The 15,084-nt window shown below is 42.2% G+C and overlaps 1 protein-coding gene across 7 annotated transcripts in view; it reads left to right on the forward strand.

Moving 5' to 3' along the window:
- Positions 1-1,953: 1,953 nt before the first annotated feature.
- TFG (trafficking from ER to golgi regulator) overlaps positions 1,954-15,084 on the forward strand; it is a 32,253-nt gene continuing 19,122 nt past the window's right edge. For 2 of the 7 annotated variants that reach the window (XM_059688000.1, XM_059688002.1), the window contains exons 1-3: positions 1,957-2,182; positions 6,015-6,241; positions 9,063-9,146. In XM_059688000.1, coding sequence (XP_059543983.1) covers positions 6,034-6,241; positions 9,063-9,146 — 292 coding nt within the window. In that variant the 5' untranslated portion in view covers positions 1,957-2,182; positions 6,015-6,033. Of the gene's footprint in view, positions 2,183-4,398; positions 4,421-4,457; positions 4,579-6,014; positions 6,242-9,062; positions 9,147-15,084 lie in introns of those variants that run through there. The other 5 variants (XM_059687999.1, XM_059688001.1, XM_059688005.1 and 2 more) reach the window with 4 other exon arrangements.

Raw genomic sequence — 15,084 nt, forward strand, 5'->3', positions numbered from 1 at the left:
GATCTAGCTTCCCATTAATGCTTTACTCTCTCATTTCTTTTTTTTCTTTTTTTAAATATATTTTATTGATATTTTTCAGAGAGGAAGGGAGAGGGATAGAGAGTTAGAAACATCGATGAGAGAGAAACATCGATCAGCTGCCTCTTACACACCTCCTACTGGGAATGTGCCCGCAACCAAGGTACATGCCTTTGACCAGAATCGAACCCAGGACCCTTCGGTCCGCAGGCCGACGTTCTATCCACTGAGCCAAACCGGTTAGGGCTACTCTCTCATTTCTCATTTCTCCACTGAGCCAAACCGGTTAGGGCATTCTCATTTCTCACTTCTTACCTCTGGCAGCTCCTGCTTCTGCTTTGACCTGAGGAATCATCACTACCCCATCTCCCCATCTGAACAGTGGTGGAAGGGAATGGGTTTTAACATTAAACAAGACTTCACTATTTGTTTGGGGATGTGGCACGAGGGAATTATAACATAAAGAACCTCCAGCTGCTTTCAGAGTTCACACACTAGCCCAACCACAAGACCACCCTATGAGTGCCTCTCTTCCTAGCTTCCAGCTGGCACCAGTATAACAGGGGTCAGTTTATTTCTCCTCAATAGCAGGACTGTTAAGTGAGTGCCTCTTTCCTGGGAGCCTAGAGTGAGTGAAGACATTCTTTCCCCTTAATCCAGGCCAAAGTTCATCCCCTTAATCTCCTGCCCTAGGATCTGACCTCTTTATAAGAAGATTGAGAGTGGTAATATTCACTTCCTGGGGAAAACATTTTACCTCCATTCATATTTGTGTGTTTTTATCCAATCTCAATCTGAAAGACATCAAAATATTATTATTGGACAACAGTCCATTTGTCCAAATCTGGATTATTTAGTTCTAAATAACAAGTAAAGAACTGTTTTTGGAAAAGATAAAGAACTTCCCCCCCCCCCCCACTCTTTCTATAATACTCTGTCCCTAATTCCTGCAAGTAATTAATTGCCCCAAAACAATATACACAGTTGGAAAATACAATTCAGAGGCAAAAAGCATTCTGACATATTTCACTCTCAAACAGATTTTTCTAAAAAAGATCACACTATTTACAGTACTAAAAGAACATGACTTCTCACTCTGAATTCACTTTACTCAGGGCCTTCTATCCCGCGAAGAACTGGGGACCAGGTCAATTCAAATCGCTTAGTTTCTATCTGAAAAGGCAAAACTTGCTTTCAACTTTTAAAATAGCATTCTCCCCTCTCTCCCTGTGTAGGGTTCAGTCTGAGAGTCTGAGTCAGGGCACTTCTTACATAAATGTATTCAAATACAAATGCTTTAGGTAAGGGAGAGGGGAAGAGGATGTAGGGCATGCTGAAACGCTTAAAAAACAAAACAAAACAAAAAATGGCTTGTGGAATCCTTAATCAGCCTTGACTTCCCAGCCTTTATCCTGTACACACTCATAGGTTTGTCCCGTTTCGTAAACGCTACTGGAAAGTCCTTGCTCACAAACTGACTCATCCTCCTTCCAGCACAGCGCTTGGCAAAGCGTAGGCGCCCACAAATGAATGAATGAGTTTGTAGAAGAAAGGCGGGAAAAGGTTAGTTTTTGCCAGCTATGACACGGAGAACTGCAACGATCACAAAACAACCAAACGCACACTTGGACAAATGCCCATTTTCAACCAGCTCTCAAAAAGATTGCAGATCCGCACACTACCCGCCCCGCCCACGGGTGATAGGCGAGAAGTACCGTACCAGCTGTCAGGAAAACCGGAAATGCCTGGTCAGGCCCCGCGCATGCGTGCATCCGCTCAGCTCGGACTTCCTCTACTTGGGTCATCCAGTGAGAAAGCAGAGACTCGCCGCCCGGGCCGGGGCAGCCCCTCGCCCCTGCCGCTGCGCATGCGTCGTGGGGTGGTCGGCTCGCGGTGAGGCGGAGCGAAAGGACAGATTTCCTCGTGACTCCGCCCCCCTTCTTCCCCACCTGCCACGTACTGGGCCTGAGCTCTCGCTGGGTTTGGTGCGTCCGTGCGATTGGCCGGAGCCCGCGCGATCCTACGAACGAGGTGCGGCGGCTGCCGAGGGCAGCGGAGTGGGCCTTGACCGCAGCCACCCCCGACGCCCGAGAGCCCCGAAGCCTTGCACCGCTCGGGTCAGCGACGACCCGCGGAGAGGCGCCAGCGCGGCCTCCGCCAGCCGGTATGGCCGCTGGGACGGGGGCGCGGCCGCGTTCTCGGACAAAGCGGGCGGTGGACGAGGAGACGCCGGGAGGGCCTCGTTCGCTCCCGCCGGCGCCGGGCGGTGGGGCCGCAGGGGCCTGGCTGGGGGCCGGAGGCCGGGAGCTCGGAGGCCGGGCGCTCGGAGGCCGGGCGGGGCCTCGCGGGGGAGGGGCGGCGAGGCCGCGGCGCGGGGCAGGGGGGAGGGCGAGGGGTCCGCGGTGGCGGGGGGCGGGTCTCGGGGGGCGGTGGGCGCTGCGCCGGGCCCCCAGGGGTCGGGCTGCCCGAGGGAGAGCAGGTGTGATGGGGGGCCCTGTGGGGGCCGAGCGCCTGACCGCCAGCGGGGACTCCTTGGAGAGGCGAGAGGGTGGCGATGGCGCCTCTGGGAGTAAGTTGGTCGGGGTCCCGCCAGAGGAACCTGTTTCCTCGGCTGTGCCGGCGCTTCTTCCGGCGCCCCCTGAAGGCCCAATCCCGTTCTGTAGTGAGGACGGTTGCTAACTTTTAAGCCTCGGCTTTGCTAGGCACGGTACAAAGCCGTTTAGGGTACGCGATCTCACTTAATCACAAGGATCCTCTCACAGATATTCCCTTCTTGCAAGTGATGAAAACGAAGCTTCCAGAAATGCGTAAGGTCGCAGAGCCAGTGGTGGGATCTTCACCGTCTTGCTACGTTGCCCCTGGTCAGGCAGGACTGGAGGCTCCTTGGATTCTTTGGAATAATCCAAGGTTGATTTTGCTGAGAATTTCTTTTAAAAAAATGTATTTTTATTGAATTTAGAGAGAAAGGGAGAGGAAGAGGGAGATAGAAACATCCATGATGAGAGAGAATCATCAAGTGGCTGCCTCCTGGACGCCCCCTACTAGGGATCGAGCCCACAACCGGGCATGTGCCCTTGGCCGGAATCGAACCCAGGACCCTTCAGTCCACAGGCTGACGCTCTATCCACTGAGCCAGACCAGCCAGGGCGCTTAGAATTTCGTAAGGGAAATTGCTACCCTCTTGGACCGGCCTGATCCCGCCCCCCCTGAACTTGGCAGGGCCCTACCCAGCGGGGTGGATTTGGAGGTTTGGCCCCTGGACGAACCTAGACCCTGGGTCAAGAGGTAGACTGCCTCTCCGTACTGCCCGTGGGCATGCCCCTGTGTTGGCCAGTGCTGAGCTCAGTGCTCCTGCTGGGAAGTTGCTCACCTTAAGGGTCATTTCTGGCCTTCAGAGGGCGTGGGGCTGGGACAGGGTGGGAGGAGAAAAGGCTGTCAGGGTCCCAGCAGCAGTCCTGGGCACGGTTAGTGCATCCCCATGGCTACCTTGTGACTGAAGTTAGGGAAAAAGAGGACCCGAAATTATGCCGTTACACACACTACATGTGGGGGGTGGGGGCGGATTTCCCCGGGAAGGGAAAGTTCTGTGGCACCCTTAGTTTTGTGGTATGTGTGCATGCCTTAAGGAGGTGACTGCACACACTGGGCACAGCCTTTGGAACGAAGCCCCAGTTCCTAGCCACAGGGAGTTTACAGTCCGTGGCACACACCAAGGAGTGAGTGAGTTTGCAGGCAAACATGACAGATACAAAGTGAGAGACTCATGTTTTCCCGTCCATAGGTGAGCAAGAATCCCGCGCCCCCCCCCCCAACAAAAGGACATACATACTAGAGCAAATAAACATAAATAAAAATTGGGATGGAAATGTGGTGTTTCTATTAACTGAGGAGGCAAGTATAGACTACTGTTAAATAGAGGAACTGGAGCAAATTGATCTATAGGTCTGGTCTTTTTATTTTGATTAAATTTATAGGGGTGACATTGGTTAATAAAATGATATAGGCTTCCACTGTACAATTCTATGACTCATTGGTGAGCAAGAATCCCCTCATAGTTAAAAGGACATACATACTATCAGTAATATCTGATGTTGGAAATTTCTTTTAATTAGGAGTATGTCTGTTTCGGGGAGTCACTTCTAGCTATATAATGAAGGTACATTGTGAAGGTCTGACTTAGGAGCTGACCTAATAGTACAGCGTTCTCCTCCCAATTCCTTCATCAGAACTTTATTATGTCTCATTCATGTTTTGTTCAGGGAACAAAATTCAAGTCTTCACCTACTATATGTCAGGTTCTATTCTAGGTGCTGCTGAGAATAGATAGTACCATCTTGCTGAAGTTAAGCCCTGGTCCTTAACGACATTATTGCTGATTTACACAACCTGTAGGTACTAGAAGGTAACATTATTTTACTGAAGTTCTTTATTGCTCTCAGGCTGCAAGGCCCACAAGATGGAATCTTCACCATCTTGTTGAAGTAATCATACTTCAGAGCTTGGAACATAGCAGGTATTCCAGTAAACTTCCTGAACGAAGAAGTCAGGTTTGGCTAACAGGTAAAGCGGTTGTATAGAGGTTTTAGTTAATCACAGTCTTCAGAAGTCCATTGTGAAAGAGTGCAGAGATAAAACTAACGGTATTCTTATTTCACATTATGATAAGCACAGCATCCAAATCATGGATCACAATCCACTCTGTTATGAACTGACCTGAGAGTGTTAGATTCAGTATTTAATCTCCCCTTTTATGATGAGGCATTAAAGATTTTTTAATAAAATGTAATCTCTTCAGAGGATGGTGAGAGAGTCTAGAGACATTCATTTAAGGAATAGTTGGAAGCATATAGGGCATTTATATGTAATATTCATGGATTGAATTAGGATTCATAAATACTTCAAATATTTTAATGGTTGAGATGTGTTGGGGAGCAGGTGTGGTGCTTACACACACACACACACATACACATACATACACATACACACTAATTGTAGAGCACTGTGGAAACAAAGTATGATGTTAATTAATGAAATAACAAATTTAAGAGGAGAAAATAGAAAGCTGCCATAGTAAAGCATGAGGTTGAAGCCAGAATGTAGCCAGTAGGAGATAATAGGATGCTTTAAGTATTCGGAGAGATCATTTGCTTGGGACAGGAGGAAGGAGGAGTTGATGCTAGGGAAATGCTCAGTGTTTCAAGACCATCTTGGTCTTGAAAGAGAGAGAGGCCTGGTGTGTTGGGAATAAATCAATAGGTGGGCAAAGGTAAAAAGCAGGCAGACCAGTTTGGACCTTTTTGCAATAATTCAGGCAAAAGATAATGGTGGCTTGGATCAAGCTGATTAGAAGTGAAGACAGTGAAGTGATTGGATTCTAGAGATATTTTAAAGGTAGTGGCAACTAGATTTTGGGTTCCTTAGAAATTTGATTGATGTAAGGTGTGAGGAAAAGAGAGGAACTAATCTTATATAATAGTAGCGTAATATGCTAATTAGACCAGCCATCCTTCTGGACGAAGCCAGGGCTGCGAGGGAAGCCCCGGTGCCGGGAAGCTGGTGCCGGCAGCCAGGAGAAGGTAGGCCTACTCTTGCACGAATTTCATGCATCAGGCCTCTAGTATATACTGTATATAATCTTGAACAACTGGAAGGAAGGAATTGTTATTAACTGAGGTGATGAAGATTATAGGAGAAGCAGATTTTGGGGGGAAGACCAGGAGTTTGTTTTTAGACATGTTAAAATAGAAATCTAAATGGTAATGTCAGATACGCAGTTTAAAATTTGGATGAAATAATAATAGACATAAAACAATGAAACTTATGTTATTGTGCACATAATAAAGTTACCTCCAGACCATTTTAAGGTGAGTATGGTAACATTGGAACAGTGAATCTCTTTTGATGGTCAGAATTTCTTAGATTCTAATAATAGCTTTGCTTTTCAGCTTTTAAAGGTATGTTTTATAGCTGTTTAATGATCAAAACCATTTTTTCAGTGTTTCTCTAGAATTGTATATGTCTAACATCCTGGAGTCCACCATGAATGGACAGTTGGACCTAAGTGGGAAGCTAATCATCAAAGCTCAACTTGGGGAGGATATTCGACGAATTCCCATTCATAATGAAGATATTACTTATGATGAATTAGTGCTAATGATGCAAAGAGTTTTCAGAGGAAAACTTCTGAGTAATGATGAAGTTATCATAAAGTATAAAGATGAAGGTAAGAGTGTTTCTAAAGTTAGTTTTAAAAACATAAGTTTTATTATGTGTTCTTTTGCCAATATTTCATTGAATTCTCTCAGAATAAAAATTTCATCCCATTCATGGTGATTTGAGTGCCCATTTCTTTTATTAAATGGGATGTTTATATAGTTAGTTTTCTTTTATAAGTTAAAAATAGCTAAGGAATATTAATAAAGGGCTTTAAGTGATAGAACACTGTCACATATATTTTTACAAGCATTTCTTTTTCTCTTTATGCCTATGCAATTCTGGCTTCATTTTTGCTTTTAAAACCAAACTTTCACTCATATTTTCCAAAGTGGAAGGTGTCTCAGTAGGTATTGAATGAAAAAGGATTCCATGATCAACTAAGCCTGGAAAAGCTTGTTTAAAAAAAGACAAATGTATTTCTTTATCGTTGGAAATTATGCTGATGCAAATTGTCAGTTTATACTAGCAGGAGTGGGGAACATCTGGCCTGCAGGCCACATAGGGCCCGAGAAATCATTTGGTTTGGCCTGCCAAAGCATTAGGGGTGAGTTAATTAAATGGTTGACCAAATATAGCAGGCTAATTTTAAGTTGGTAATTTTGTTTGGCACATGAATGATGTTATAAATATCCAAATGGCCCTTGGCAGAAAAAAGGTTCCCCTCCTTTGCTTTATAGCATACAGTATTCCCAGACTTATTGACCACAAAACTATTTTTATGGAGATGGATTTTTAACATGAAAAATGTTTTTATTTATTTATTTTATATTAATAGATTTCAGAGAGGAAGGGAAAAGAAGAGAGAGATAGAAATATCAATGATGAGAGCGAATCATTGATCGGCTGCCTCCTGCCCACCCCCTACTGGGGATTGAGCCCACAACCCAGGCATGTGCCCTTGGCGGGAATTGAACCTGGGACCCTTCAATCTGCAGGCTTACGCTCTATCTACTGAGCCAAGCTGGCTAGGGCCATGAAAAATGTTTTATCAAACACACAGTGGGACTACAGTAGTAGACTCTTTATTTCCTTTTCTTTAAATCTGTTTTCTTTGTTAACATCTCTACTGAACTTGTACTTTAGGTGGTTACCAGTATCTTTCTTACTGCTGAATTTATTCCCAATCTATTTTACTTTGACCTCAATACCCGGCTCTGCTGTCCATATCACCCTGTATTAAGTACTCTTATTCCTCACCATCTGTGACACTGCTTTTTTTCATAATGTATGCCCTAACAGTATCCAAAACTAATTTTTGAGAGTCACCCATGATAAGAAACAATAAAGGAGAGCAATTTATTATTTACAATATACCAACTTTCATCTCTTTAATGTCCAAATATGTGCTTTAATTTTATCAGTTATAAATGTCTCTCTTTTTTTTTAATTACTTGAGATGCTTTGCTTTTACCTCAAACTTGGCATATCTTGAAATGTTTATCTGGCTTACTCCTAACTCCCTTATTTTTGCTTAGGTCAGGGTCAGCCAGCTTTTTCTTTAAAGGATCAGATATTTATTTATTTACTTATTTTTAAAGTATATTTTTATTGATTTCTTACAGAGAGGAAGGAGAGGGATAGAGAGTTAGAAACATCGATGAGAGAGAAACATCGATCAGCTGCCTCCTGCACACCTCCTACCGGGGATGTGCCTGCAACCAAGGTACATACCCTTGACCGGAATTGAACCTGGGACCCTTGAGTCCGCAGGCTGATGCTCTATCCACTGAGCCAAACTGGTTAGGGCCAGATACATATTTTAGCGTGATTACATAAGCCCTGTGTCTCATCATCATTTCTTTAAAACCTTTTAAAAGTGTAAGAATCATTTTTAGTTTGCTGTCTCTAAACAGGATTTATTCATTGGTTGCTGTTTGTGGACCCCTAACTTAGGTCCAGTGTCCATTCATGGTGGACTCCAGGATGTTAGACATACAATTCTAGAGAAACACTGAAAAAATGCTTTTGATGATTAAAATGGTCAGTGACCTGAAAGACTAGTGTCTACCCATCATTAGGGCAATTCTGTAAAAATCTTTTTTTCAACACTTTGAGTTACTGTCATATATATGGCTTCTCTGCCATTTGTGTCAGGGATGTTTTAATGTACTTAGAATTAAAATTTGAACCTTGAGAATATTACTTTAACTTTTGATAAATACAGAGTGTTCCCCAAAAATGTATGCACACTTTAACAGCTGATAGCTCTATTTTGAGAATGAGATGTATTTTAATAAACACTGCCTTTATAATTATTCAAAGTGTGTATTCATTTTTTGGAGACACCATATATATTTAAATTTTCTGGAATGGAAAGATGTTAATATGAACTAGTAATTTGTGATGTTGCTACCATGCATCTCCTGGTGACTAGTAAAAGATGACCTAATGCATTAATGTTAGCTATGTTTTGGCTATTCTTATAAAAGTAATAAGCAAAATTGGTTTAGTATTTTTTGAGCATACATTTTTCCTAGATCCCTTAATGTTTGTAAGGTGTGTTTTTTTTTAAGGAATTTTGGATAATTATTTAATTTTTTAAAAATTCTTTATTGATTAAAGTATTACAAGTCTCCTTTTTTTTCCCATTGACCTCTCCCCCGCCACCCCCTCCCCTAAGCACAAGCCCTCACTCCTCCCCTTACTATCTGTGTCCTTTCGTTTTGCTCATTTGCATGCATATAAGTCCTTTGTTTGATCTCTTACTGTTTGTAAGGTTTTTATGGGAGATTCTAATTATGCAATCTGGGTTTTGGATATTAATTTAATGTAGATCCTAGTTTACTACTGATGCAAGTTTGAAACTCATTTCTTTTTTTTTTGTCCAGATGGAGATCTTATAACAATTTTTGATAGTTCTGACCTTTCCTTTGCAATTCAGTGTAGTAGAATACTGAAACTGACATTATTTGGTAAGTAGTAAACTTTCTAATGAATTTACTATTTTATTCATTGTATTTTTATTAAAGACTTTACTAGCTTTTTTACTTTTAAAGACTCAGAATTAAACGATAAGTTTTCAGCTGTATCAGAATTTTTGAATTAAGGCTTAATTATATATATGTAGCTATAATTATACATATATATATGATTAATAGAAAGTAGTCATGTTTGAAATTCCCCATTTGCTCAATTATCCTAAATCTCCGGGCAGTGGCTGCATCCGGCCTCGATGTTACCTTCTTCATGGCCACCTGTTTTGTGTTAGGCTCTGCTGCTAGATGCCGCACCCCCACCAGTACACAAAATCTGTGCACTGGGCCTCTAGTATTAGAAATAAAAAGAGGCATAACTACAAAATATAGTAGAAACTTTAAAAAAATCTATGACTACTGTGAATAACTTTCAATCTGAAAACTCCAATGACATGGACAATTTCCTATGTGAATTTAATATATAAGTATTTCAAAAATAGCAAATTTGTCCCAATAAACATTGAAGAAATCAAATCAATTATTCTACTAAATATTTAAGGAACAGATGACCCCAAATTACACCAACTATTCCAGAGAATAGGCAAAGATGGAATCTGTAGTAACTCATTTTAGGAGGTTATAATTTTTTTTTTTTAAATATATTTTATTGATTTTTTACAGAGAGGAAGGGAGAGAGATAGTCAGAAACATCGATGAGAGAGAAACATCGACCAGCCGCCTCCTGCACATCCCCCACTGGGGATGTGCCTGCAACCCAGGTACATGCCCTTGACCGGAATCAAACCTGGGACCTTTCAGTCCGCAGGTCGATGCTCTATCCACTGAGCCAAACCGGTTTCGGCGGGAGGTTATAATTTTAACATGAAAACCACTCAAGGAAAATGCAGATTAGTCTCACATAAACCTAGATACAAAATACTACTAATAATAACTCAAATTCAGCAGTGAATATTAAAATGTATCATTGCCAAAATTTTTTCATCCTAGGAATACAGGATTGATTTAAATAAAATCTGTTAATACCACTGTCCATATAGGGGCAAAATTGAACCATCTTCTCTAAAAGAAAAAGTATTCAGACGCCAGTCATGTTAAAAAGTCATAGCAAACTAGGGATAGAGGGGAAGTCTTTAGCCTTATATTGGGCAACTATCACAGAACAATTGCTATGTACCCTAATATAAAAAGATTATAAAATGTAACTTGAATACTAACCATAATTATAACAAAAAGATAATGAGATAAATGTAATGAGGCAAGATTGTTATGGAAAAATGTGTAAAATTTTAATATAAATCATGAAGCAGGGGGATGGGTTTTGGGGAGAGCTTGCCAGGGAAGTTTAATTATGTCTGTATAGTTTCATTAATGATCAGGAACAAAGATGGAAAAATATTAAATTAATGAAGATGTTAATGAGTTTATCTTTTTGTGTGCTTGAAATAATTCATTAAAGTCATAAAGTTATAGTCATACTAGTAAAAATACATAATTATGGAATAGGGAATTTAAATTTATAACACATGGTGTTCCAAGGGCCACTAAATAGATTACTTCAGATCATAGGCCATATGAGGGATATATCTGCTGGGTTCTTCATACAAAGACCACCAGGACCACAGCTGTAGTTGAACAAAGTTGGGTGTATTTGCATTAATTTTATATGGATACAAAAAGGACAAGGTAAGCACAAATAACTTAGAAGGAAGACAATAATAAAGTGCAGAGATTAACTAGAAGTCAGGGAATTGACTTAGCAAACCTCTATTAAGTTTATTCAAGAAGAAAAAAGGTACAAATAAGCAACATTAGAAATGCAAAGAGACATAAATACAAATATTTCCGCAGTGACTGTTTCAGTAAGAGTGTGTTAGAAAGGGTTTTTCATAGGTCTTGGGCTTGTGTTAGGTGATTTTTGATAAGGTTCAAGGAAGTGGGGCTTTGTTCTAGATTGGATGCTCTCAAGAAGTGGTAGGAGTGGTCCTGTGATTGGGCACCTTAATAGATCTAAACCAGAGGTGGAGGAGTGAATTAAGGCTAAAGCTGCAATTGTTAAAAAGCAGCAGTTACTCATATTAGCTAGGGATGTTTGGTAATTTTTATGGTTGGTCAGTGTTCTTGTTTTTGTCTGAGTTCTCACATGACTATGGAATGGCTTTGTTTTTGTCTTGATCACAGTAACAGAGTGATCTGTTCTGATTGTTGGTGTTCTTTGAAGTAGTTCATGTTCAGCAAGAGAACACCATAGTCTACCTGAGTGCCAGGCCAGCTTCCAGCAGCATTAATGCCTGCCTTACAGTACCAGGCCAGTTCCTGGATGCTTTTCTCTCTCAGATATTAGAGAAAAACCAGTAACCCAGTAAAAGCTAAGAATTAATTGATATAGGTAGGAGAAGATACCGAATTTCCTCGTAACTATATAAGGAGTATGTAAAATATTGGTGGGTTGTGTTTTAAAAGCTTACATTAGTGCTTTGATGTTTGAAATATATTTAAGAATTTCTCTGAACCTTTATTTTCAAATAGATTTCCTTTTCTAATATGGTGCCTTAGGAATTTGTATATATGTGTACTGGAAATGCATAAAGCCTTTTAGTTTAATTTTTGAGCCCCTATCTTGAGGTCTGTATTCAGAGCCTGGTGTCACATTTTTTTTTTGTTTAATTCAGCTGAAAGTCATTTGGACAAAATGTAATTAAATGAAGTAATGTTACCTTCATTAAAAACAAACTGATTATTGAGAAATCTCTTGACTTTTTGTTACTCACATACTGCTTTTGGAAGTACAGTTGACTTGAACAATGCCTTGTTAAGGGAATCAACCCCACACATAGTCAAAAATCTGCATATAAATTTTGAGTCCCTAAAACATTTGCTAATAACCTACTGTTGACTGGAAGCCTCACAACACAAATAGTCAATGAACACATTTTTATGTCATGTGTATTATATACTGTATTCTTACAATAAAGTAATCTATAGAAACAAAAATTTTATTAAAATCATAAGGAGGAGAAAATATATATGCTGTATTTATTGACAAAAATTGTGTATATGCATAGTTCAAACTCGTGTTGTTCAAGGGCCAACTATAAATACTTTTAAGGATGGTAGTATGGATTCATGAATTCTGCATATTTTTGTTTTAACAGGTTACTTTTTAGGTCAGTTATTTTAGGTAACTAATTTTTTTAGGTCAAAAGTAGGCAAGAGGGATAGCAGACCTATTAGTCATGTACCTTTTAACATTAAAGTGTAGAATAATGTGTTTTTTGTGTTATTTCAAGAATATAAACGAATAGGGTGAGATAAAATGAGTTTTTGAAGGTATATAATTTCTATTAGAACCAAGATGGAAGTGTAGGTAAACACTGGTACTTGCTGCCTCCCACAACTACATCAAAATTACAATGAAAGTACAGAACAACCATCATTCAAAATCGCCTGAAATCTGACTTAATGGAAGTCCTACAACTAGAGAAGTAAAGGAGAAAAGAACCTCAAGACTGGTAGGAGGGGCGGAGGTGTGGAACAGGCTGGTCCAACACCCACGTGGTGTTTGTTTGTTTTTTTTTTTAAATATATTTTATTGATTTTTTACAGAGAGGAAGGGAGAGAGATAGAGAGTTAGAAACATCGATGAGAGAGAAACATCGATCAGCTGCCTCCTGCACATCTCCCACTGGGGATGTGCCCTCAACCAAGGTACATGCCCTTGACCGGAATCGAACCTGGGACCTTTCAGTCCACAGGCCGATGCTCTATCCACTGAGCCAAACTGGTTTCGGCTGTTTTTTTTTTAATAGGGAGAGCTATTGTGGTTGCAGAGGCTTCCTATGAGAAGCAAGGGTTCCCAGCCCCTCACCAGACTTCCAGCCCAGGGTTCCAGTACTGTGAAGAGAAGTCCCCGTAACTTCAGGCTATAAAAACTAGCGGGGATTGTGGCTGAGTGACGTGGAGGCTGCTGGAGACCCAGCATTCCTCTTAAAGGGTGGGCAACTTACACGTCCCACTTCCTCTGCTTCCCAGTGCCGGGTAGCAGCTTTGGGGGACCCAGGGACATATGGGGAGGAACTTGATTGTCTGGTATCAGGGAAGGAACTCGGGGGCAGCTTTCTCCTAGACGGGGGTGCTCACAAGGGTCGTTGTTCCTGTGCTGGGACCTCCCCCGTCACAGATGATTGGCAGCCATATCTGAGTTTCCATCATCCTGGCCCACATTGTTCCCTCTGCCCTGGTGATCCCCTGGGATCTTGCCCCATCCAATTTGCAACCCCACCCAAGCTGTTTGCTGCTGCTTTTCTATATAAACTAGAGGCCCGATGCACAAAATGCATGCAAGAGTAGGTGGGTCTTCCCCTGGCTGCTGGCACCGGCTTTCCTCTGACACCCAGGACCCGGGCTTCCCTCGCTGGCAGGCACCCAGGACCCAGGCTCCCTTGCACTCCCAGCTTCGTCCAAAAGGATGTCCAGTCTAATTAGCATATTATGCTTTTATTATTATAGACTAGAGGCCCAGTACATGAAAATTCATGCACTCGGGTTGTGGCGGGGGGGGTCCCTCAGCCCAGCCTGCACCCTCTCACATCCTTGGGGGATGTCCACCTGCCAGCTTAGGCCTGCTCGCTGGGGTATTGGACCTAAGCTGGCAGTCAGACATCCCTCTGGCAGCCCAGGACCTGCAGGCTTAAGCTGTCAGTCAGACATTCTTAGTGCTGCTGCAGAGGCGGGAGATGCTCCCGTAAGCCGGCTTCTGGCTGAGCAGTGCTCCCTCTGTGGAAGCGCACTGACCACCAGGAAGCAGCTCCTGTGTTGTCTTCTCCCTGGTGGTCAGTGTGCATCATAGCAACTGGTCATTCTCGGTCGTTCCACTGTTAGGGTCAATTTGCATATTACCCTTTTATTATATAGGATGGCTGTTCTGGCTCCAGCTTCAGACTTTCTTAAAATCTCCGAAACAAGCAGCAGCTGGCATCAGCATGCCCCAAACCTATCAATAAGAGGCCCAAGAACCAGCACTAGGACCAGCCTGCATTGCTTCACAGCTGGACTTTCCTGGGCACTTCCAAGCACAATACTTGTAGCGACCATCTGCAGATCTCTCTTAGTTCCTGCTGGGTGGCCCCAGGCAGTGGCTGACTTTGAAACTCCTAGGAGGCCCCAGAGCCAGTGCACCTGATGGACAGCTTTAAGCCATACCAGATTACAACTCTACACATCCATAAGTGACACTCTCCTGGGGCAGACTCAGTGAGCACCAAAGCTCCAATGAAGCAAGCCCTGCTCCATAGGGGTGCCTCCTGCACAATAGCTCTTCCACTGTAGTCACAGCTGGTCCTCATAGGCAATTGGCCTGAGCAGTCAAGGCTCAGATGCAACAAAACTGTGAACACAGCCCACACGGAGGTGCACCTAGAGTGCTCAACTCAGGTGGCTAGGGAGGTTGAGCCACTGGGACCTACAGGACACCTATTACACAAGGCCACTCTATAATTCCAGGAGACATAGCAACTCTACCTAATACATATAAACAAACACAGGGAAACAGCCAAAATACAGAGACAAAGAAAAATGTCACAAATGAAAGAAATGGAAGAAGGCAAACTACTGATACAGAGTTCAAAATAAAGGTTATAAAGTTGCTCAAGGATCTTAGAATTTCAAAGACATGCAAAAGGACCAGTCAGAAATTAAGCATACACTTACTAAAATAAATAATTTACAGGTATTCAACAGTAGAGTAAGGATTCTGAGAATCAGATTAACAGTTTGGAATATGAGGAATCAAAAAACACCTAATGAGAAGAGCAAAGAGAAAAAAGAGTCCAAAAATATGAAAATAGCAAGGAGCCTTTGGGACAACTTCAAGCATACCAACATTCACATTATAGGGGTTTCAGAAGGAGGAGAGAGA

Source organism: Myotis daubentonii, chromosome 3, assembly GCF_963259705.1.
Source record: "Myotis daubentonii chromosome 3, mMyoDau2.1, whole genome shotgun sequence".
NCBI classification, from domain to species: Eukaryota; Metazoa; Chordata; class Mammalia; order Chiroptera; family Vespertilionidae; genus Myotis; species Myotis daubentonii.